At 40.7% G+C, this 24615-nt stretch overlaps 1 protein-coding gene and 1 pseudogene across 2 annotated transcripts in view; one reads left to right on the plus strand and one right to left on the minus strand.

The window, feature by feature from the left end:
• ERLIN1 (ER lipid raft associated 1) overlaps positions 1-18533 on the plus strand; it is a 36891-nt gene extending 18358 nt beyond the window's left edge. The window contains exons 8-13 of one of the 2 annotated variants that reach the window (XR_006654817.3): positions 3813-3871; positions 5733-5824; positions 12800-12889; positions 13787-13866; positions 16094-16724; positions 17789-18533. Coding sequence is in view for 1 of the 2 variants with exons in the window: in XM_024555744.4 (XP_024411512.3) it covers positions 3813-3871; positions 5733-5824; positions 12800-12889; positions 13787-13866; positions 16094-16318 (546 nt within the window). In the remaining variant the exon portion in view is untranslated. Of the gene's footprint in view, positions 1-3812; positions 3872-5732; positions 5825-12799; positions 12890-13786; positions 13867-16093 lie in introns of both variants that reach the window. The other variant, XM_024555744.4, reaches the window with a different exon arrangement.
• A 3003-nt stretch (positions 18534-21536) lies between these two features.
• Positions 21537-23633, minus strand: LOC112300475 (TIP41-like protein; annotated as a pseudogene).
• Positions 23634-24615: the final 982 nt, after the last annotated feature.

The raw sequence follows: 24615 nt of genomic DNA on the forward strand, positions 1-24615 counted from the left end.
TGTGTCAAAATGTATCCCCATTTGGGGGCTTTTGATACATATTGCCAAATTGCCTTTCAGAAGAACGTTAACAGCTTATACTCGCCCACCAGCAGTGCTGGTGAGCTGCAGTGTCCTACACGTTTGATTGTGTGATTGGACCCAAATAATCAGCTGTTGCACACCTGCTCTCTTCATCCTTTTGGAGAAAATTATTCTGGTCTTTTGTATTAATTACTGAGCTTGAATGCCTAGGCCATTTACTGGCTATTTGTATTTCATTTGTGAATTGTTTATTGTTTGCTCATTTTTTGGTGGTTGATCTGTTTTTTCCCCTTGATTTAAATAAGCTATTTTTAGGAAGTTAATTCTCACAACTCTAAAATGCTTAGGAAGCTTTTTATATAATTTTAGTATTTTTTCTTTATGGCGTTTTGCTAGCTGGCATGCTTTAAGAGCTTTTCACCACTTTTAAAATACACAACTTTAATAAAATCAAATTATAGTTTTCTTTACTTTTACAGTTGTATTAGCTTTAAATCTTGAATCCGTCCAGAATCCATTTTGAGGTCAGTAGTGAGGTGGGGCTCCAATCACCCCCAACACCACCAGTTCGGTAAGAACAGTAATTCTGGTTAATTTATGCTTCGGTCTCCCCCGTGTGTGAACTGCCTTTGCATTGTGTGCTAAATTCCATTGTATAGTAGGGGGTTTTTGGGACCTCATTCTGTCCCATTGATCTTTCTATTTTCTACCCTTTGATTAGTTACTGAGCCCTTGGTCTTTTTGCAAAGAATCTGCTTCTCTCCTGTTTTTTCCCTTCTTGTTAGTAAATGGCACCTTCTCCCCCTAAGACCAGTCTAGATGCATGGGAGGCATTTTTGATCCCTTATCCTGACACCTGGCCGGACCCTGTATCCTCCCACAGAAACCCATCTCACACTGCCCATGGCTCCAACTTCACGGCTGCTGCCTCAGGCCGAGCCCCGGTCCCCTGGACTTCTGCACTAGTCTGTCTCGTTTCCACACTTTCGGTTCTGCCTTGTCCACGTCATTTTCCTCACAGCAGCAAGAGGGATCCTTTAAAGTTAGATATATTTGTTGATTATGTAAAAACAGCTATTGAGTGAGAAAAATACCACTTTATATAATACATTTTTAAACTGGTAAATCAAAATCTTCGTAGTTTTGGTTGCTTTAGTGCTGCTATAAATAGTTTCTTACGATACTTGGGATGCATTTCTAGAACTTTTAAGTCTATTTTTCAGACTCTCTATTTTGAACACATTACTATATGGTTATAATAATGCAGTGTTTTATTCACCTTTAAAATCCAGTAAGTTACATTATCTTTTTAAAACTAATGGTTATTAATATTTCTTCCAGAAGAGTTTTCATTATTGATATTTTTAGGTTGTATCAGGTACCTCAACTGGTGTATAAGTTTTAAAATTGGAAACATAGATAATGGCTTTACTTAATCACATCATCATTTTTGTTTCTTTTAGAATTTCTGACCCTGGTGAGAAACTCCTATCCCAAATTAAATTAATACTAAGGGTTTTAATGCTGTTAAATATGTAGTACTTTTTTTTAAGTATTAAGGTATGCAAATGATTCTTGGTGACTTTGTTGTATATCTACAAGTTTGCTGAATTCATTGTCTCTAGTAATTTTTTGGTTAATTTACTAGAAGCTGAGTGTTTATGTGTGTGTTAAAAGACACTTCACATGGTATCTACCTTCTTAACTAAGCGTACAATACATTGTCATTGACTGTAGGTAGAATGTCGTACAGCAGACCTTAAGAGCTATTTTTCTTGCTTAACTGAAACTTTGTGAATTTTCTTGGATTTGTTTTTAGTTCCATAATTATGCCAAAATAAAAATTTGATTTCCTCTTCCACAGCCTAGTATTTCCCAGTCCCCAAATCATCCTATTTTAATTCTTCATATAATACTTACAAGTGTCTGAAATCTCTTGTTTTATTTATTTGCTTTTTGTTGTTGTCTGATGTGTTTTCTCTTAAATTTTAAATTCCATGACAGCAGTCTTGCCTCGTTCGTTGATGTGTCCACAGTGCCTGGAACAAACAGCACTTGGCACGGACTAGGCACCAATTAGTATTTGTCGTTAAGTGAATATTCTCTGTAACAACCAGTATTTTAATTTTTCCTTTCTCTGTGGCTGGACCCACTTGTTCTTGAACAACTGCTTTGGCAAATTAGAGTGGTAAAAATAGGCAATCTTGATATTTTTTTCCATGTTATTTAGGGGAGAGACTATATTATATGCTAGCTTTTGGTTTAAAATACATGCTTATAACTCAGGGATAAGTTTCAACAGATAAATTTATTTCATTGGCTTTTTTTCCCTTTCTCCAGTCACTGTGTGTGTGGGGGGGGGGTGTTCATGGGCCATTGTTTGGGGGTACTTTTTATTTCTTAAATCTCTTATGATGCAGCTTATTCATAGTATCTGTTCCAGGTATTTATAATTTCACATATTTGAAAATTATGAGATTTCCCAAGATTGGCAAGCATGTAGTATGTTCTTCAGCCTAGTACAGCAAGATAGAAGTCTATAGAGAGCAGTTCTATTTTATGCTTCTTTTTGTAAGACTAAAAAGTTAGATGGCTAGTCTCTTAAATGCAATGTGACAGCACTTTCCTTTGAATCATATTAAAAGGTAATGGAAGTCATCTGTGTTTCTCTTAGTCACATGGTGAAATCTAGCGTTTCTCACAAATTCTGGCTCTGAATTACTATCTTCTGGATGTCTCCACGAGTTGTTCTTTATGGTCTCGCATGCCTCGCCTTCAGGGTGTAATGAGTCCTTATCCCACGCACAGTCCCAGTTTCTTACTCCATTTCATTCTAATTTCCTGTATGTATTGTAGTTAGGACAGTCCTTGAAATTACATACAGATTTGTTCTCTTTCATGTAGAGAAGGCTGTGTTTCTTAAACTTTTAAAAAGTCTTTTTTCAAACAAGGGTATTTAAAGTCTTTGTTTCTTAAAAGTTTAGCCAGTTTTCAGAGGAAAATTAACTTTCTTCAGAGTGGCAAAGTGTTTTGTATATGTTTGCAGTACAGGAGGGGAGTGAGTGACCTTTAACTAGTAAAACCAAAAGGTTTAGAGAGCAAGTCCTGATGTACAAAAGTCAGCTTCCAAAAAATGCACTTTCAAAGGAGACAAAGTAATTATTTCAAAGTTCACTGGTTAGGAAAACAAAGTTTCTGGTAAACAGTATCTCCAAAGGAAAGTAGACTTAGCTCTAAGTGAGATTCTAGAAAGAATGTAAGCTCTTAGTTGATACTTGTTTTCCTTCTGCCTTTGGCTGTTTGTTTATAGCCAGTCCTGACTGATTGCTGGTTTAAAAAGTGGTAAATTCGTTTACAGCTCACTATGTTAAGTTGCATATACAACCTGGATTTTTGTTTTTGACTGTTTTCTACTTGACAATTTAAATCTTGGAATTTTGTCTTCCTTATATTTCTTTGGCTTGTAAATTACAAAAGGAAACAAAAGTATCCAACTAAAGAGCTCTGCCAAAGGTCTTAGAGGGAGTTTATTTCCTCCACTGGTGGAGTAGCTTTTCCTGTAGCTAGGCTTGCTTTTGTTTTTTAGGAAACAAGAAGCAGCTTATCCTTGATTTTTGGTGTGATGGCTGACAGGTAGATTTTCTCCTGGCATCCCCACAGGTGTTGGTTAGTACGCAGCTATGTCAGAGTTGTTTTGTTCGTCTAATTTGAAGAGCTCTTCTGTAGAAGATTTAGTTTGAAGATTTATTTTTCAAATATACTTTGGCTTTTTCACTTTTATTTTTTAGGCTGTGCGTGTTACAAAACCAAAAATCCCAGAAGCCATAAGAAGAAATTTTGAGTTAATGTGAGTAATATGCATGGGATCCCAATGTTTTATTTAGGGCCGTCCCCATAGTCATATGCCAGTCCGGAGGAAGCACATGTGAGGTAGTACACTGTGGGGTGTGTTGTGTACCGTCTTCCATACTTTAGTTCTAGTGATACTGCCTGTTCTAGTGTCGTAATTCCCGCTAGCCTCTTCCAGTTTGCTCTTTATATTATGGACCTTTCAGGAGCAGCTTCAGTGGCTAAGGATGCAGTTTGCTGTAGAACTTTTGTTGGGAGCCTAAGGAGCTATAATTTTGTTGTGAATAATAACTTGAACTGCATGCTAATTGGGGAGAGAAAGAGTCCTAGCTGTTCAGGTTGAAGAGAGTGCCTGTATTCTGTTACTGCATTACAGTGATAAGAAGAGGCTCTTTATTGGTATGACGTTTGGTTTGTATGTGATTGTGTATCTACATACGGATCTGGGTCTCTCTAATTTCCCTCTGGAGAAGCTTTTCCTGAGTTTACTCCTGGTGGTATTCTCTTTCATGTGTCCAGGGCCGACTGGACGTGGGAAATTACTTGGGTGACGTGTTTCTAAGTGCTTTGGAAGACCCCTTCCGGGAGAATACCTGCTATAGTTAAAATGCAGTAGTATTCTCATATGACAGACTGAGAACAAACAAAAGCCGTTAGGAAATTTGACTGGCATGTTGAGGGGAAAAATATGAAATGCTAGAAAAGTAACTTTGCAAAAGTCACGAATACAACAGATGTCTGAATACAGGGGCCCAAGGTGGGATGACGCCTCATGGAGTGATACACTTCTGAGTCCTATTGTTCCCGAGTCCTCTTATTACCTTCTATTCAGGGTTTTATTTCCGGTTTTTTTCCTTGTAGAAAAGGAACTCTTTTCAGAACTTTTAAGCGTAGTGTCAGACTGATCAGATCAGGGTCTCATCTATTTATAGAAAAAATTCTTACTGAAGGCCAAGTGTGGTCTTAGGCTTTCAATATGACGGCTTCTGGTGAGGGCAAGATGAATGCCGTGTGTTCTCTGCCCTCAAATCCTCATCGCATCCAGAACCTCATTTTATCTCTTTGTCAGTGTTGGCAGGGGGGGAGGGGAGAGCTTTGGGTAAATGTTTTGGGGAAACCATTGGAGTTACTTTTCAAACAATTCTGGATTTTTCCTAGTTTTATGTACTATTGGATTTCCAGAATTGCCACCACCTTGGGATCATCCAGTCTGACCTGCCATGTGGCCACCCAGTTGCCACCTGTATGTGCTTGTGGTAGGCCGGCCATTTCCATTATTAGGAAGCTCGGATTCTTAGAAATTTTTTTCTTACATTGAGCCCCAGTTCACCGCCTGGTAAACTGCCATCTAGTTAACATCTTTTGTGCAGCAAACGAGGCCACTGCACAAGGGCGTCTGCCTGAGGAGGGGCTGAAGTCCAGCTCCGTTCTGCTTGTCAAACCATGCACCGAAGGGACTGCGTCTTCCCCGAGGTTGATGCCTTTTGCTAAGTGGCCCGGGTATGCTGTATGAGCTAGCTGGAGACCTGACGGCAAAGAAAGCATTATATACTCCAGATGCTTCCAGATACTCCAGATACTTCAAATCACAGCCTTTCCATGATGCAGGTAGAGGAAAAGTTCAGATTAAAATTCACATGTACTAAATTTGATTCCTATCTCCAGGTGACTTTGGGCAAATCATATAACCTTTCAACCTCAGATTCATTATATATAAAATAGAGTAACACCCTCGTTGCCTACTTAACGGGTCAAAAAGTCCTTTTTGAAGATGGGTCTCTGACCCCCCATAGAGTCAGCTTTAACTAACTGCCTGTGACTGCACGTCATTTCTAATTTTTATAATATTTTGTCCACAGGGAGGCTGAGAAGACAAAACTTCTTATAGCTACCCAGAAACAGAAGGTGGTGGAGAAAGAAGCTGAGACAGAGAGGAAAAAGGCTATTATAGGTACTCGGATTTCTTTCTGAAATGGTTCTCTAGGTACAGGTATTGTGAGTTTGTCCTGTTCTTTGTCAGCCTCATGGTAGATATTAGTAGGACTCAAATAAGATTGCATCATATATAGTTTAGAATTCTGGAAACTTCTTTATGCAGTCAGATGTCCTAAAGATTTTAAAAGCAGGTGAGGCCGGTACCTAAGTGTTTCAGCTCTGCAACATGTTGGCCCAGGGAAAGTGGGTGGGGCTTGAGGGCAGCTCTGGCCTCTGTGGAGTAGGGCTTTGTGTATACAAATTAAGAATAGGGAAGTTTTGGGCTGAAGCCCAAGATTATAGTTTGCATCCTTGCTGTCGACATGCACCTAGTTCTGTCTGGATAAATAAACACAGTGATCGCGAGAGCAGCGGGATTGCTTATAGCTCCTTTCGAATCAGTGACCTCCCTAACACTCTGTGATACTGTATTATTAGCCTGCCATCCTAGGCTCCCAGTATTTTGTTCCTTGGGTGCTGAAAGTTTAAGGAGTTTTTCGTTAAATATTTCAAATAGAATGTACAGAGAACAGTATAATGAAGGCTTAACTTTTTGCCAAATTTCCTTCAGATCATATTTGCTTTAGGAAAAAAATCTCTCTGTTTAAGCCTCCTTTGTACCCTTCCCTGGTCTTATTTCTTGACCTGTCCTCTCAGAGTAGCTTCTGTTCTGGGGTTGATGTTTATTTTTCTGCCCATATTTTTATAGTTTCACTGTAAGTATGTAATAAACAATTCACAGATTGTTTTAAACTGCAAAAATGGTATTGAACTCTACCTTTTATTTCACAACTTGCCTTTTTAAACCAACATGCTTGAGTTTTACTCATATTGATATGTGAAGATCTAGTTCATTTTTAACTACTGAGTGTTTTCTCCTGTGAGTGAACCTCAGTTTATTCTGATGGATTGACCACTAATGAAGAGTGAGTTTCTGTTTCTTCCTCATTACAAAGAGTGCTGCAGTGATGCCAGGTCTCTGCACACACGCAGGGTTCTCCTGGGGTAGTGTCACTCGGCAGGTGGTGCGGGTCAGTGCCCTCTTTCCAGCTTTTTGTTGCTGGTCCACGGTGAGATGAGCACAGACATGGAGAATGGGTGTTCAGAAGTTCTTACGGGGTTTTTTTTGGTTCTTTGTTTGTTTTTTTTAAATGGCTGTTGAACCTAATGATAATAAACTGGAGCTTGTGCTTTTGTTATCAGACTTTTTTGAATTTATGCCAGTTTGATGGTGGACATTGTATCACGTTATTTCAGTTGAATTTCCCTCATTATTCTGAAGTTGAATATTGTTCATTGGTCTTTCAGGTTTCCCTTTTCTTGTAGTATGTGAATTGCCTGTTAATATCATTAGTCCCCTATTTGATTACTTTTTTTGAACTGATTTGTATAAGTTTTTTATGTTTTCTGGATATTAATCCTTTCCCAGGTTTAGGACTGGAAATATCTTCTCTCAGTTCGTGGCTTGACTCTGAACTTTACGTTTCTGACATACATGTTATTTATTTTCAGGTAATCAGATTGATCAATTTTTTCTTGTGTGTGCTTCTCTTGCCTTGTTTAAGAATTCTTTCTTAGCCCCAAAGGAATAATTTTATTCTAAAAGTCTTATCATTTTGCCGTTCATATTTAAGTCTCGAATCTGTCTGGACTTAATTTTAGTGTTTAGTGTGACATAGGAATTCAGTTTTATTTTTTTCAAGTGGCAAGCTGGTTGGCTTCAGACTATTTATTAAGTAGTTCATTATTTCCTCTACTTGTTTTTTAAAATTTTTATTTACTGGTTACAGAGCAGAAGGGGAGGAAAGAGAGATGTGTTGTTCCACTTATTTATGCATTCTTTGGTTGCTCCTCGTGTGTGCCCTGACTGGAGTCTGAACCTGCAATCTTGGTGAATCAGGATGCCACTCCAACCAACTGAACACCCCTGGGCGTTTCCTCTACGTAGAGCTAACGCCACCTTGGTTACAGGACAGGATCCTGTGAATGATTGGTGCTGTTGCTCCAGTCTCTATTTTGTTTCGCTTTCTTGGTCTGTCTCTCTGCAGTATTACCTTGTTTCAATTATTGTAGCTTTTATCTTAAGTCTTACTCTCTGGGAGAGCAAGTTCCTCCTTAACTATTTATCTTAACCATTCCAAACTATTCCTAAAATTGGCGTGGACTATCCCAGGCCCTTTATTCCTCCATGTACATTTTAGAATCAGCTCCTAGAGTTCTATAAAGTACAGGTGGTGTTGAGGTTTTGGTTGGAATTGCATTTTTTATATATGCATTAACTTTTTGCAATTATAAATATGCTTCTTTTTTGAAGATACTTTTTCTAACCTTTTGCTTTTGTATAGAAATGCTGTTGGTTTTTTTACTTAGCAGTCTTACTCAAAATGCTATTTCTGATAGTCTGTTGGATTTCCCATGTGAGCATGCATATTGTCTTCCTATCAGTTCTGTTTTTTCTTTGTAGTCCCATACTTTCTAGTTCTGTTTTACTGCTCTAGGCTCTGCCTTTTAAAAGAAAGATGGTGATGGGCATTCTTGGTTTGTCCTAACTTTACATAGTCCCAATGATATTGGCTGCGTTTAGCTTTTGTTGGGTTGATGAAGTTTCCTTCTGCCTTTTGCTTGCCAAGGGCTGTTAAAACTTTTACAGTGTTTTTCTATGTTTGTTGAAATGACTATATGCTTTTTCTTATTAAAGCTGCTAACGTGGTGAATTACATTAATAGATTTTCTATTACTGGATTATTTTGTCTTCCTGGGATAAACACACTTGGTTATAATGTAGGAGGTTCACCCCACTACATTCCTCTATGTAGTTTGCTGATGATTTCTGTAACATAATGTTCATTTTCATAAGTGAGATTATCATATAATTGTTTTCCTTCTACTCTTAATGTCAGGGGTATTTTTGTTTTCATTTGTTTTGTTTTTTGTATCATGGTTACACTAGCCTTCAAATGAGTTGCAGAACATTTCTAGAACATTTTATATAAAATACATATTATCCCCTTTTTGTAGATTTGGTGGAACTCATTTGTAAAAACCATTGTAGTTTCTTGGGGTTTGTGCTTTTTTGTATGCTTGTTTGTTTTTATGGTAATAGTTAACCTACTGATTGATTTCTTTATTGCATTTATGTCTGTTCAGGTATTTGTTTTTAAGTCAGTTTTGATTGTTATGTTTTTCTAGAAAATTGTCTTTCTCATTTGCTATTTTAAATCTGAGGACATAAATTTGTAGAACTCTCTCTCCGTATGCTCCCTTTTTATTTTTAATGCTGTTTATTTGTGCCTTCTTTGTTCTTTAATCATTTTTGTCAGAGGCCTGTCTTATTTTACTCATCTTTTCAGAGAACTGGATTTTAATTTGGTTGATTCTGTTGTCACTTTCTTTTCAATTGTTACTTACACTGTTTTATTGTTTCTGTCCTCCTTTTTTTGAGGTTTCTTACCGGTTCTTTTATAACTTCTTGAATTACTTAATTCTTTAGTCTTCAGTCTTTCCTACTGGAAACATGTCAGATTATATATTTTCTTCTAAGTTCTGCTTTAGGTATATCTCAAGTTTTAAAATGTAGTTTATTACTAGTGTTCAGTTTTAATTTTTTAAAAAACATTTCCATTATGATTTCTTCTTTGACTCACGAATTATTAAAAGTATGTTTTTAATTTCTGATTGAGTTTTGAGGGGGCTCCATTTTAGTGTTGATTTCCATTGTTATTGCATTATGTCAGAAAATATGATCCATTTATAGATCTTTAAATATTTGTTGAAATTTGCTTTGTGGCCTATCATACATGGTCCTTTTTGGTAAATGTTGTGTGTGATTGAAAAGATTACTTAGTCCCTCTGTGTTGAATGCAGGCTTCTCTGTACACCCAGTAGGTCAGGCTGGTGGTTTCACATCTTCTGGATTCTTCTGGTTTTTGCCTTCTTGGTCTATGAATTACTAAGAGAGGTGTGTTAAAATCTCCCACTTACGACCATGGATTTGTTAATTTATAATTTTTTTCTTGATATACTTTGGGGCTATGTCCGCAAGAGCGTCCAGGTTTAGGAGTATTTACATCTCCCTGGAGAATTGTGCTTGTTATGTACTAACCCTCTTTATTCCAAACATGCTTTTTCACTTAAGGACTATTTTGTCTGTTGATGATATAGCTATACCGGATTTCTCTTGATGAGTTATTTTCTTGATGTATCTTTTCACATCCTTTTACTTTCACCTTTTCTATGTCATTATGTTTTAGGTGTGTCTCTTGTAAACAGCATATAGCTGGATTTTGTTATCTTATCCAATGTGAGAATCTGTCTTTTAACTGGTGAGTTTAGTCTTTTTATATTTATTGTGGTTACTGCTATGTTTGGATTTGTTTATATCATTAATTTTGTGCTAATTACCATGCATCTTTTTCCCTGCTTATTTTTTACCTCTTTTGTGATTGGTATGAAATTGATTGAATTGTCTTTATTCTTCCTTTTACTTGATTGGAAGTTATACATTCAATTTCTAGATTATATAACTAGTCATGACCTGTAAAATGTTAACAAGCATACCTGACTTGACAGAGTCTGAAGTTAATCATTCTTTCTGTCCTCTTCTTGAGCAATACCTTAGAATGCTTTAGTTCTTATCACTGTTCCCCATTATTTCATACTACTGTTGTCAGATATTTGTTTCATGTTGTTTTTATTTTCCCATTATTATTACCATCATTAATTCCTACAGTAAACATTTATTTTAATTTACATGTGCTATCATTTTTTTCTTCATTGTTTTTGGAAGTTAATTTTTTTCCTGCTAGTTTTTTCAGTAGAGGCTAAGAGTGGAAACTTACTCAGTCTTCTTGATCTGAAATGCTTTTTGTTTCATTTTTGAATGGTAATTTAGCCTATAGTCCTAAGCCCAGCTAAGTTCATTATTCTTTGTTACTTTGGCTATTTTTTTGTTTTGTTTTGTTTTGCCTCTTCTCTTTTTACTTTCAAGATTTTTCTTGTTGTCTTTGGGTGTTCTCCAGTTTCACTGTGATGTGTCCAGGTAGAGAAAAGCTTAACTTCTCACTAGGCTGGTAGGTAGTTTTTCAGTCTCACTGGAGTTTCAGCCCTTTAGCTGGCTCTGTTGTGTGCTGACCCTGCCTGGGCCGTGCCCCAAGTTCTTCTCCCTCACTTGCCCATTCGCCACCCCAGGGCTGCCACTGGACAGGCTCTCAGCTCTTGCTTTGCTTAAGTTTCTTGAGGAGTTCCCATTCTTTCTTAGAATCTCAGCCATGTGTTAAAAACAAATTCATTATATTTTATCTATCACTTTAAAGGTAACAATTTTCAACTGGTGTGTTGCGAAAATTTTTAAAACATGCAGTACCTGACTATTTAGTCAGGGTCACTGACCTCTTTCCCTCAGATTGTGAAATAAAAAATGACAGCAAACACAACAGCTGTCCAGTATGAATGAATCAGAATTTTACCTATTTTTTGTCAGATCAGCAAATAATACAATATATTTTTTGGTATGCTGCAGAATTTTAGTAATTAGTTTTTGTGTGCCATGAGATGAAAAAGGTAGAAAATTGCTGCTTTAAGGTGTTGTTAGCTGAAGGATTTTCTCATTAGCCTGCTCCACCATTTTTCTGGACTAGCAGTTCCGTCATACTCTCTCTGAGTTCATCCCCACACGGCGTGACATGGTGTGACATGGCGTGACACAGGGTCATGGCAGCAGTCCCCTGTGTGAGGTGCTGTTCTCTGGGTTCTAGCTGCAGGCACCAGGGCCCTTACCTTTCATTCCAGTTTTATCTTGAGTTTCTGCGTATAGCTGAATTTCCGGCCCAGTTGAATATAGTAGTCTTATTTTTAGGATGGTGCAATGCAGATTGATTTTATGCTGATGGGGAAATAGGGACGTAAGCCCTGGAGTATAGTTGGTAAAGGCTGCTGTCTTCTAGAAAGAAGAAACCACTAGGAAATTTTCTTTTTATTATTCACTTTCCCTCGGGAAGTACATAAAACGTGTTAAAATACTCACCCTCTTAAACTGAAAAGGATAATTGAGAATGTTCTTAAAGAACTAGTGATTGATATGAAAGTGTAATTAGAATCTTTCTTCCCTGGTCCTGGATCCTTTGGTTAGGCCAGAGGTTTACTAAGAGTGTTTCTCTTTTATTTTCCTTGCCTGTAACAGCCCGCTGCAGCTAACTTGTTCACATTCAACATTGATTTTATATTCTCAGATTAATTGTCCTGCTTCCTCTTTTATCTTCCACAGCAGTCAGAATATCCCTTTTCTGATACTATTTTCATTGTGCCATTTCCTTGGTGGCAGTTGACAGTTGATCCCTAAGTATATTAAAGCTAAACTCCTTAGGCTGTCACTCAAGACAAGGCTCTTCCAGCCCACTTTCTGTTCTTACTTTTTGTTGTATTCTCTTGTCAGCCGGCTCTGTATTACCTCTTCAATTGTGACTTGCTTATTTGCACCTTCTTGTCCACCTTCTGCCATGTCCTCCTAGGTCATGTCCATTATTTTCATTAAGATTTCTTCTGGAAGGCCGTCCTCAGTGTAACTCACCTTTCTTCTTTCTTTCTCCTGCCACGTTATATAATTGTACCTTGCCATCCATTTATGTTGCTCTGTTTTCATTCTGAGTATTTTCATGAAGTATCTTTTTTTCCCCCCATTAGCTTATGGACCATTGCTATTTAATCCCTTGAAGGACTGCATCTATTACTATTGCCTTTTGTACTCCTCCTTCCCACAAAATTAGCACTGTCAAAATAGAGCAGTAAAGTAGGAAAAAAATCCCCCCTTTTTTTCTGTTGAGTTATTTACAGTCTGGGTAGATAAAGCAAACAGTCCATCACACCTTGTGTGATTAAATGTTAGACTGTGTGGTACTGATTCCTGCAGAACTAGAAAAGTGTTTTTGAATATATCTTTTTTTGTATGCAATTACAGAAGCAGAGAAGATTGCACAAGTGGCAAAAATTCGGTTTCAGCAGAAGGTGATGGAGAAAGAAACTGAAAAGCGCATTTCTGAAATTGAAGGTACATCAGGAAAAAAGAGGCTCTGACTATCCTATCTGCCTCCTCCCCCAGGGATGGGGCTGTTGTGGGCAGGGAGGCTGTAGACAATAGTCTGGAGGAAGTGGCTGACCTGATATTCTAGACAAATTTTTAAAAAACTGCCAGTACATATCTAGCTCTTGGTTTGCTTTGTGACTGTGGCTAACTCAGCCTTTCCTCTTCCAACTTAGAATGGGTTCGTTAGCTCCCGTTTTGTTCTCAGGCAGTGTGATAATTACCCATAATCAGTTATAAAGAATGTATAAGCTGAGAAACCCCACCACAATCAGTTTTTCTATCAACCAAAAAAAAAAGAAGACCCAGAACAGAGGTTCTCAAACTCCTTGATTTCACATAGTGAGATATTGCTGTTCTTAGCTCATAGTCTTGAAGACCAAACATTGAACCTCTTAGGCTTACATACCACTGCTTCCTGTCATTCTGCACTAACTGATTTTGGGTCAAATTCAAAGGGGGTGGAGACAGTGCAATAAATAGAGCAGAGCTTTCGTGTGTTTGGACGTAGTTACTTCACCTGGAGCTGACAGCGTGGATGGCATGTGATTGTGATACTTTGGGCAATGGGGGGTGGAGGAAAGAAAGGGCAACATTGGGTGGAAAATGAAGTGGGGTCAGATGAGCTGAGAGTTGTTCGACATTGACAAGAATATTCCCCTTTGAGAATAAACTCTCTGGGGACTGGGATTAAAAAACGACTACTGTTGTAATATGCCTTTACAGTAAAGTGAGCGGTGAAAATATCAGGCTGTGGAGACAGGGACTTCTCCTACTTAAGGTAGAGTCTGAACTTGTACCCAGCTGAGGAAATGTAGTACAAGTTTCCTTTGTCTTAAATATCCTGACTGTCGTGTCTGCTAGATGCTGCGTTCCTGGCCCGAGAGAAGGCAAAAGCGGATGCTGAATATTACGCCGCACAGAAATATGCCACCTCAAACAAGGTGACTGCTCTCCATGCCTCTCTCCTACTAGTACAGCTTGGGGTTTTGTTTTCCCGCGTGGGGGAGCTCTACGTGTGATAGAGGTGATTTTATCCAGTGTCAAGGAAGTATAGTTACCATCACACCCTCTACAGTCAGCCAGTCGCTTAGCAAGATATATGTCACACTTCATTAGATAGGGAATTTTACATATTTGCCTATAAAAATGGGGAGCTATAATAAAGGCAAGCAGATTTATAAAAAACAAATGCCATAAAGCCATTGATTTATACTGCTTATAAACTCAATAATTAAAGTTGAGGGACTTCTGAAATGACAGGTGGGACAGGAGAAGAGTGAATTCCCTTAGAATTGCTTCCCACAGAGGGTAGTTTTTTTTGTTTTGTTTTGTTTTTTTTGAGTAGATGCTAAGCTTGTTCAAAGTGTATTTCTCATCAGAGATATTCTTGGCATTTTGGAGTGAGATACTTTTTCATTGTTGAAGATAATCTTGTGCATTATGAGATAATTTGGATCCCAGGCCCTTGCCTACTAAATGTCAGTAGTGCCTGCCAATTATTGTAACAATCAGCATCCCTCCCCCCACACGTTTCCAAATGCACCCAACTGAGTACTGCTCGTTTACTGGATTTAGAAAATGTTCTAGTCATAAGGAATTTCATGTGTAATAACTTGAGAAAGGAGGTTGAGTGTTATATGGGTGACCAGTTTTTGTGTACAGACTGGGGTAAGTTTAGGTCTAGAGAATACATGCCTAGTTAGCAGGAATTAAGAAGCAGCTAGAACTCCTATGTTATTCTGAGAAGGGAAAGATATGACCAAGGTTTATAAGGTTATTAGTTGCAGAGTAGATGGGGAGAGAGAAAGAGGATACTCAGGTGTGTGATACAGTTTGAAGGATTAGAGTCAAGATTGAAGATCTAAGTTTTCTGCTTAGAAAGGGACATAATCTGTATTCAGAAGAAACGGTAAGACCTGATAGGTGACAGAAGGAGGGTTGTCGGTTCTGTGAAATCCAGTATGAACTTAGAATACACTTAACCTATGGAGGGCACAGCTCTGTATTAACAAAACATCTTTGGTCAAGATGAAGACGAGATGAGAAACTTGAGCTTACAAAACTAACATTCCAAATCTGTCACGGGAGAGGCTGGCCAGGCACAAATATCCAGACCTTGTCACTGAGGTCAGCCTGATGCTGAATGGGCATTAAGTAGCTTTAGGCCACTTTGAAAAACGCTGTTCAGATACTGACCTGTATGAATAAGGCTTTAGGAGGAAGTATGTGGTTATGCACTGTGGCCAGAGTTGACGGTAGTGTTTCAGCAGGGGGTTGAGTCAGCTGGAAATGGTGTAGGTCCCGGGAGTGGAAGATGTCAGAGAACCGTTAAGGACAGCATGGGCTTTGGCCTGGAGGACAGACTGGGACCTGAGATGAGGAGGGAATCACTAGGAAAGGTTCTGAGGGGCTTTTGGAGTATATTTTAATAAACATTGGAAATGAGTGAGTTTTAATCGAACCCAGAAAGAATGTGGTTGGATATATGATAGCATCGTGATGTAAGCAAAACATTGTTTGTTTGTTTGTTTCATCATGAGAGATCTGATGACTGACAGACATCTGTCCATCACAGACAGTTTTAACACCCAGTGTCTAGGTAGAGGCAAGAGGCCAGACCAGGTGATTTCTTGAGATCTTTTCCAGTTCTGGAATGTGGTCAAGAAAAGCAGAATCACAGGTGGTTAATTGTAAGGTTATGAGCCCAGGCCCGCCCTTTGATGCCCTGCCACTCTCATCCATTAACCTGTTCACCTCTCGAGAGAGCCAGCACAAATTCCAGACGGATTCCAGTTGACTCAGCTAGATTAAATAAGAAGATGTATATGGAAGTATCAGCCACAAGATACTATAGAAATATTGTTATTGTTATCTAGTGAGTTATCATTCAGTGTTCTCTAAAACCACCCCCACTCCCAGTCCTTATATATAATTAAAAAATGAATAACTTCCTATCTCAGGGCAGGTCTTGTTGAAGGAACTTCGGGTCTGTAGTATAGCTGTTAATGTGATGGCCACACTTCAAAGTAAGAGAGGGTCATTGGCAACAATTCAGGGATCAGTAATGATGCTCCGCAGAGCAATAGGGAAAATGTGTGTAAGGAAGGGGAGAGATGAATACTGCACCAAAGTGTCCTGACGCCTCTGTTCTTATTTGCCCCCGCACAGCACAAACTGACCCCAGAGTATCTGGAGCTCAGAAGGTACCAGGCCATTGCTTCCAACAGTAAGATCTACTTTGGCAGCAACATTCCTAGCATGTTCGTGGACTCCTCTTGTGCTCTGAAATATTCAGATGCTAGGACTGGAAGGAAAAACTCTCCTCTTCTCTCTGAAGAGGCGCTTGAACCCTCTGGAGAGAGCCCCGTCCAAAAGAAGGAGAGCATAGGTTGATGCCAAAAGTAGAAATGTTCACCCATATCAAGATGCGGTCCAAGGGGTTCAGTGGGAACAATGGTAATACGACTCTTCGTGCTCCTGTGTCCTGCCTCTCCTGTGGTAGTCCTGGCTTATCAGCCGATTCCAGGACAGAGCCAGCTGTCTGGCACCCCAACGGTCTTTTCAGCTGTGGTGTTATCAAGTATTCGGTGTGCGTGTTCCTTTCTAAACTGGTCCTCATGAAAGAGGGGAAGTCTGATGCTAAGATACTGCCTGCACTGGAATGGTAAACACTAAATACATAACAAGCTGTGCTTTTTTAAGCTGAGATCTATTGAATAATGTTTACATTGGTCCCCGGGGAAATGTGTGCTCAGCCATTCAAGAGATAGAAGGCCAGAAAGAAGACCGCCAGGATGTGGTGAGTGTAAAGAAGACTCAGTACACCTGGGACCCAAGCTCTCTCGAGTCCAGTCCCAGCTTTCATCCTTGTGATTGGCTTCTAGTCTGCCCAAGTTCCCCAGGAAATGAGCTTCCACTTGAGCAACCATTTACTTGATATGATTTATACCTTTTTGTTTTCTTACAGCCAAGTTGGTGCCCTGCTGGGACATGCATCTTGCTGCTCAGCCAGATTCCTTTAGAGATTTCTAATCAGTAGTTTATTGCATTAATAGGCTCAGAGATAGAGCTTGGTTTGAAGTTCTGGGTGAGAGGAAACCTTTACTTTGAACCAGAGCTCTGGGACCTGCATTCTCCTCCATTGGGTGACGATTGTCTGTGTCACTGCCCCAGGCTATGTGTGACTAAGGGACCTCGTTTCTAGTCACAGACAACTCCTTATATGTCACCTTTCAGCTCTGGCTGGCCAAGAGCAAGAGGGGGCTTTAACCAGAAACAAAAGCAGCATACAATTCCCAGCTATTCACTGCACAGTATTGTATCATAACTGCAGGAAGTTTTTATTTTTAAAACTGGATTTGTACTTTCATTTGCCCCAATACCTCTGCCTAAAGGCTATATTCTAGGCTGCCATGGTTCCTAGCACACCGATTCTCCTTAGTATTGTTCATCAGGAGCCTACATAATGTTGAACAAAGAGCAACTTAGAAAGCAACCTGGGTTATTTTTGACTTCCTCCTTCTTGGCCCTGAGATGCTGAAATCAAAGTTGTTCTCCAGCTTCACCTTCCCTGGGAGATCAGGATTCCCCTGACTTCCTGGGCAGCCCGTGGATTTAATCTTCAGTGAGGATGACAGAGTCACCATATTTTGCCGTGTGTAACGCGCACCCACAGTTGCGTGAGCATTGTACACGGGGTTATTATGCCCATTGTACCCATGGCATGTAATCATTATACCCACGCATAGTGCACATCCTTATCTTCCCTCAAAAGTTTGGGCAAGAAGTGTGCATTATACATAGCAGAACACGGTAGCTTGTGGCTGTGGGAAACCTATTTCACCTGGACTCTTTTTCCCTTAGGATTCACTCTCCTGAAAGAGTGTGCCCCATAGTTAGACCTGAGTGCGTGCTGCTCGGTAAGGCCTTTTGTGTGGACTTCGTTCCAGCCAGACAGAAAAGTCACAGGACCACGTCCGGCGACCTTTCAGCTGCCTGGCAGCCTCCTGACAGCGAGTGGGTTGTGCCAAACACTTCACGGGGGAAGGGGTCTCGGGTGTGAGTGGATGTTTTCCCAGGCCCTTACCCTATAGAGGCGTCTATAATGTGGAGAGAATCATGTTTTCATTTTTGCTCAATTAATTGTATACATCCTGTATGAGTGAATTTTGTGTTCTCTAGCCCTCCTTGAAAGAAGTTTGGAACTGTAACTCCTCACGTGTCATAGTATTGTCGCTGCAGGTAAATAATGATTGTTGAGGGAAATCTGGGTCGCCGGTCTGCGCGTTCTTTCCTAGAAGTGTTTCCTGTTCCTGTGAGCTACAGAAAGCTGCTGCCCCAGAGTGAGAGGTGGGGGTTATCTTACAAGCCACCAGCCCTGGTGGCAGAGTTGGGGAACAGGGAAGTCTCCTGAGGTGTTAAAGAAAGGACTTCTACTTGAACTCCCCGTGGAGCGTGCTTCCCTGTGCCCACTCGAGCTCTAGGTCTGCCCCTCCTTCGGGGATGTCCCTTTTGGCAAATATACACTGTAATCTTGAGTCTAAATTTATATGTGATATGCTACCTTTTTTTAAAAAAAGAAACTAAATAAAATTATTTTATTATCAGTGATCTGTATTTTCCTTATATCTCCAGTCTTTTGTCTTAATATTCTCCTAAGACTTCTTGCCCATTTCACTAAATAGCCACTTTATTTACTAGTTTTACTGAACTATAAAAGCTTTTTTTATACTCTTCCTACTTCCCTGGTATGAGAACACTACTTCCCTGGTATGAGAATTTTTAATTTTTAATTTTTCAATTACAGTTGACATGTATTGGTTTCAGGTGTACAACAGTGATTAGACATTTATAACTTCTGCAGTGATCACTAGTACCTGGCATAAGAGTTTTGAAAGCAGGGTTTCTATTTTCTGATTCAGAATTTAACAAGGGATTTTCTGATTCTTTGCAGGTGCAGCCAGCTGCAGGGGAGGGAAGGGGGGAGGACAGAGCAGTGTGCTCCAGGGCTGCCTGCGAGCTGGAGGAACGGAGGAGGCAGTTATCTTGAAGCAGAAGAAGGATAAATTGTATACATTACAGCTGGTAATGGTGTGGTATAACTACCCTCACTAATTCAGGTGCTAGCCCAAGAGCCAGGGTTGGGTGTACTCTTCCCAGGTGCTCAACATTCCCTCCTGGGGACAATTTCACGGTGATGTACAGGCAGCAGGGCTTGGTGTTGGGAGTTTGCAGGAAAGCCGCGCTTTTGCTCACCACCTGCAGTGGATGAGGTTGGGTAGGAGGAGATGGGAATGACGGAGGTCAGGTGAACTTTCCTGGCCCCACGGACCTACTGGTATTTGGCCTGAAGTTTGGGCACCCCTGTCCAATAGGCTTTTGGTAGGTATTAAAATGAAGTGATTTAGAATTAAGTGATTTCCTCTTGCTGTGGGGAAGGACTTTTGTGATTGGAAGTTGTGACTACCACTGCTTTAGGGTTAAGTCCCACATGTGTGCATACGAGGCTTTTTCTGATTTGCTGTCCCCACCTGACTTCTCCAGCCCAGATCCTTTGAATGTGCCTTCTCTGTGTATTTGCATGTATTATTCCATCTGCCTGGCTCACATTTTCTCCCCTGTAGCTCTAACCTTCCTTTGCTAACTCCTACTGAGTCTTCCCTTCTTCAGAGAGGCCACCCTGCACTTCTTGCCCAGGTCGGCGCCACACGACTCCCTGTGACATTAGAACTGCAGTTGGCCCTTGAGCAATGTGGGGGTGGGGCACCGACCCCTGCATGGTCAAAAGTCTGCATATAGTTTTTGTCTCCCCAATAGCTTTAGAACAGTTAACACATATTTTGTATGTTATATGTATTATTGAAAAAAGCTGGAGAAAACGTAAAATACATTTACAGTATTTTTTTAAAAATCCGCGTTCTACAAGTGGACCTATGCAACTCAAACTCATGCTGTTCAGAGGTCAGCTGTGATTTACTGTTAATTCATTGCTCACTCCAGTTGCCCATTATCCCATACAGATCATAACTCAAAAGGACATTTTACTTGTTTTCCTCACCTACCTTTCCATCTTTTATTCCTATTTTCTATCCATTCTACTTCCCATCAGCAAAAGACTGAATGTGTCTTCCCGAAGCTCCTATGTTGCAGCCCTGCTCCCCAGCATTTGTGGGTGGGGCTTTGGGGAGGTAAACAGGCTGTAAGGATGGAGCCCTCATGAATGGAACTGGTTCCCTGCAAGATGAGACACAGGAAAGATGTCTGTCTCTTGGCCATGTGAGGACGCAGCAAGAAGGTGGCCATCAGCAAACAAGGAAGAGGGCTCTCACCGGACACCAAATCAATGTGCTAGCATTTTTGTCTTGGCTTCTCAGTCTCCAGAACTACGGGAAATAAGTTTAGGCCACCGCATTTATGGTATTTTGTTACAACAGCCTGAGCAGATTAAGACACCATCTAATTCTATTTTTTATCTTCAATTTTTTTTCTTCCTGTAAGTACTTACTGGGCATCTCGCACGTGCTAGTCGTTGAGGCAACCAAAAGGCAGATAGCCTTGTGTGTTGGGGATGGGGGCAAGGGTGGGGAGCACATAAAAGGCACTTAGAGTGTGGTGAGTAACTCAGCAGTGAATACTGGATGCGAGGGGCACAAACGAGGGTCAGCCCAGCCTTGTGGTTCCTAAGAGGCAGTGGTAGCTTTGAGCCAGACTTTAAAGGATGGACAGGAGGTAGCCAGGCAGCTGAAGAGTGATGGGAAAATGTGTCCCAGGCAATGGGAGCACCAGATGCTGTGTCAGAAGGCTGCTCACAGGTCTCCTTGCCTCAGTAGTGCCGCGCATGCCCTTAGCATCTTATGTTGCGCTGCAGGGACCCCTCACACTGTGGAAGCTGCAGTCCTTCTGCACATAACTCAGATGTGCACAAAACTGTCTCGAGGAACAGCCCTCAGCCAGTGGGAGACAGGAGCACAATGATCAGAGAGGAGGTGAGCCCTCAAACTTTTTGAGTAGAGACAGCAACCCTCCTGACACAACAGGAGAAACAATATGAATATCAAATTAAATATAATTCAACAAGTGTTTGAGGGTATGGGACATACCAGGAAACCTAAACCCATGTAAAGCAGCAGTCCTCAACTTTGGCCCCAGGGACCGGTTTTGTGGAAGACAAGCTTTCCACGGATGGAGGGGGGTGGGGCGGGGGCGGGGGAGGGAGGATGGTTTTGAGATGATTCAAGTACATTACATTTATTGTGTACTTTATTTCTGTTGTTATTACATTGTAATGTATAATGAAATAATTACACAACTCACCATAATGTGGAATCAGGGAGAGCTCTGAGCTTGTTTCCTGCAACTAGACAGTCCCATCTGGGGGTGATGGGAGACAGTGCCCCCGAAGTGTGTTGCTGATGTCCAGTCTACTCCGTCATGTTGTTTGGGTTGCTGTCTCTGCAGAAAACCCTGCTTCACAAAGACAGGATGTTGGAAATGGAAGCGGGCTTTTCAGTGCTTTTGTGGCAATCAGGATATTCCCGCCTTGACTTTTTTCCTTTTTCTTTTTCTTGACTACAACAATCTTTTACTTTTTTCCTTTATGGCTACTGAAAATCTACACTTGGACAAGGCAGTTAATTCTCATAACAGAAATAGCCCCGTCCACGTAGCCAAGGTCTCCATCAGACTCCACAGTGAGCATGTGGTACGTCACATTCTGTTCCACAGGTGCGTTTTTTGGAGAGTGTGGGGTATGGTCAGTTCTTTCTGGAAATACCAGCTTCTCACAAACTGCCTCCTTGATCAGTAAATACTGTGCTACTTCACTGGGCTCCATGAAGGAAGGCGGAAGATGCATTAAATGAGCGATTTTGCTCTCTTGTGATGTATATTCTCGTAACATGTAGGTCTTGTCAGCTTCTGGTAAAGTCTCGGTCATTCATTCGGATGAGCACTCCATCAATTCTCAAAAAACACAACAGCGGGAAAAAGCTGGAAGGCATTAGTCTAATTCTCACACTTAGACTTAAAACTCCATGATCGTGAAGTTCATCCTCCACCAGGAAATCTTCAAAAAACTAATCTTCCCTGGCTTTTAATTTCTCTCTATCTGTATGATCTGTTGTAGGTACAGCCTTTAACTTGAGTGATTTTCTAAGCTGTGTCCCCTTACAATCTGTTGTATAGGTCCAATCATACCGTTGGATGCCCTCCTCGGAGTGTTTGCCCTCCTTCCTGCTCTCCTGCCCCTCTTGTGCACAGGCTGCTTTGAGCCACCCTTGGTAGGTGTTTACATGTCAGAGCATCTGTAGCATTGAACTCCATCCCAAAGCCAGAACAGTGCTGGCTGCTTAAGCCAAAGAACTTCTATGTATAACCCATGGACATGAACTAAGTGGGGGTGATGCTGGAGGGGGAGGTGCATGGCGGAGGAGGATAAAGGGGAGAAAAAAATTGGGGCAATTGTAATAGCATAATCAATAAAATATACTTTAAAAAAATTCTAGAGTAAAAAAACAAATGAGATGCCACCACACACCTATTATAATGGCCCAAATCCAGAACACTGACGACACCAAATACAGGTGAGGATGCAGCAACAGGAATACTCATTCGTTGCTGATGGGATGCAGAAGGGTACAGCCACTTTACGAGATAGTTTTGTCTTACAGAACTAAACACACTTTACCATACGATCCAGCAGTTGTACCCCTTGCTATTGCTCTGATGAGTTGAAAACGTACGTCTACACAGACCTGCACACAGATGTTTATAGTAGCCTTATTCATATTTGCCCAAACTTGAAAGCAACTGAGGTGTCCTTCAGTGAGTGAATGCAATAAATAAACTGGAGTAACTTCCAGACAATGGAATATTACTCGGCACTAAAAAAGAAATGAGCTGTCAAGCCATGAAGTGACAGAGAGAAACTGTAAGTGCACATTACTAAGTGAAAGAAGCCAATCTGAAAAGGCTATGATTCCAACTCTATGACATTTTGGGAAAGGCAAAACTGAAAACAACAAAAAGATTAGTGGTTGTCAAGGGTTGGGGTTGGGGTTGGGGGAGAATAAATAGGTAGCGTACAGCGGGGCGGGGTTTAAGACAGTGAAAACACTCTATAATGGATGTCCAACATTCTGGCATTTCTGGGCCACACTGGAAGAAGAAGAAGAGTTATCTTGGGCCACACATTAAATACACAAACACTAATGAAAACTGATAAGGAAAAATAAAGGTTTTCAGTAAATTCACGGTTTTGTGTCGGGCTGCGTTCATAGCCATCCTGGGCCGCATGCAGCCTGTGGGCCGTGGCTTGGACACCCCTGCCAGTATAACGGTACCTACGTGTCATTACACATTTGGCAAAACCCACTGAGTGTGCAGCACCGAGAGTGCGCAGGAACACCGGCTACGGCCTTAGGTTCCTGTGTGTCAGTGTTGGTCACTGACTGTAGCAGCAGCTCTGACGCAGGGTTTTGATGGTGGGGGTTGGGGGTGCCTGGGAACTCTATCTTCCACTCAATTTTTCTATAAACCTAAAAGTACTCTAAAAAACAAAGGGTTGATAATGAAAGAAAAAGTCTGTTAAAAAAACAAAAATCCTTTCAAGTTTTTAAGCAAGGGAATGATATGTTTGTGTCATTTTAAATCTGCTCTTCCCCAACATGCGTCTAATATCTCAATGTATTTACTCACCTGCTTTCAACATCCCGAACATTAGAGTCCTAACTGTTCAGGCATTTCCCAGTCAATAAGTTACCTCACTGTGAACTGTCTGCAAATGAATCTATGGAAACAGCAAAAACATCGGCGGGTGCTGGTTCCACAGAAGGTGCTGGAAGGAATACAGAAATCTATATGAGGTCTTTAAACTAATTACCGCTTCCTGGGTTCTCCAGGTGCAGGCCCATCACTGGCTGTGGCTCCATGCCAGCTTACAAGTTCTAAGGCACAGGTGGCAAACAGAAGGCCCACGGGCCAAATCCAGCCCTCCACCTTGTTTTATCCGGCTCGGCACCTTGTTTCTACCTGGTGGCAGCGCCGAGCTCTTGCTTAACTGTTAAGGAGTAGTTACATGTATACAGTCCTAAAATTACATTCAGCCCTTTGAAGGCAACCGCGAGGCTGATGTGGCCCCCTGTGAAAATGAGTTTGACACCCCTACTCTAAGGCTAATGGATGCATGAATGCAGGCTAAGAAGCAATTTTGTTTAATGGAAATAGTCTGTTGTGAGAAATGCAGAGAGATGGCTCGGAAATCAGTGAAACAGTGTTTGCTATAATAAGTAATGGAGCCCTGGCTGGTGTGGTTCAGTGGATTGAGTGCCGGCCTGCAGGCCAAAGGGTTGCTGGTTTGATTCCCAGTCAGGGCACATGCCTGGATTGTGGGCCAGGTCCCTGGTAGGGGGCACACAAGAGACAATCACATATTGATGTTTCTCTCTCTCTCTTTCTCCCTCCCTTCCCCTCTCTAAAAATAAATAAATAAAATCGTTAAAAAAATAAGTAAAAAAAAAAATCTGAAAAACAGTAGATTTCTTTTTAGGTTTTAGAAAAAGATTTATTGTAGTAAAAATTCCCCATAAAATGATGTAGAGACATTACTGTTAATAGTAAGACTTACCTCAAAGAATAAATCAACAACCCTGGCTGGTGTGGCTCAGTGAACTGAGAGCCAACCTGTGACCCAA

This window comes from Desmodus rotundus, chromosome 4 (genome assembly GCF_022682495.2).
Source record: "Desmodus rotundus isolate HL8 chromosome 4, HLdesRot8A.1, whole genome shotgun sequence".
Taxonomy (NCBI): domain Eukaryota; kingdom Metazoa; phylum Chordata; class Mammalia; order Chiroptera; family Phyllostomidae; genus Desmodus; species Desmodus rotundus.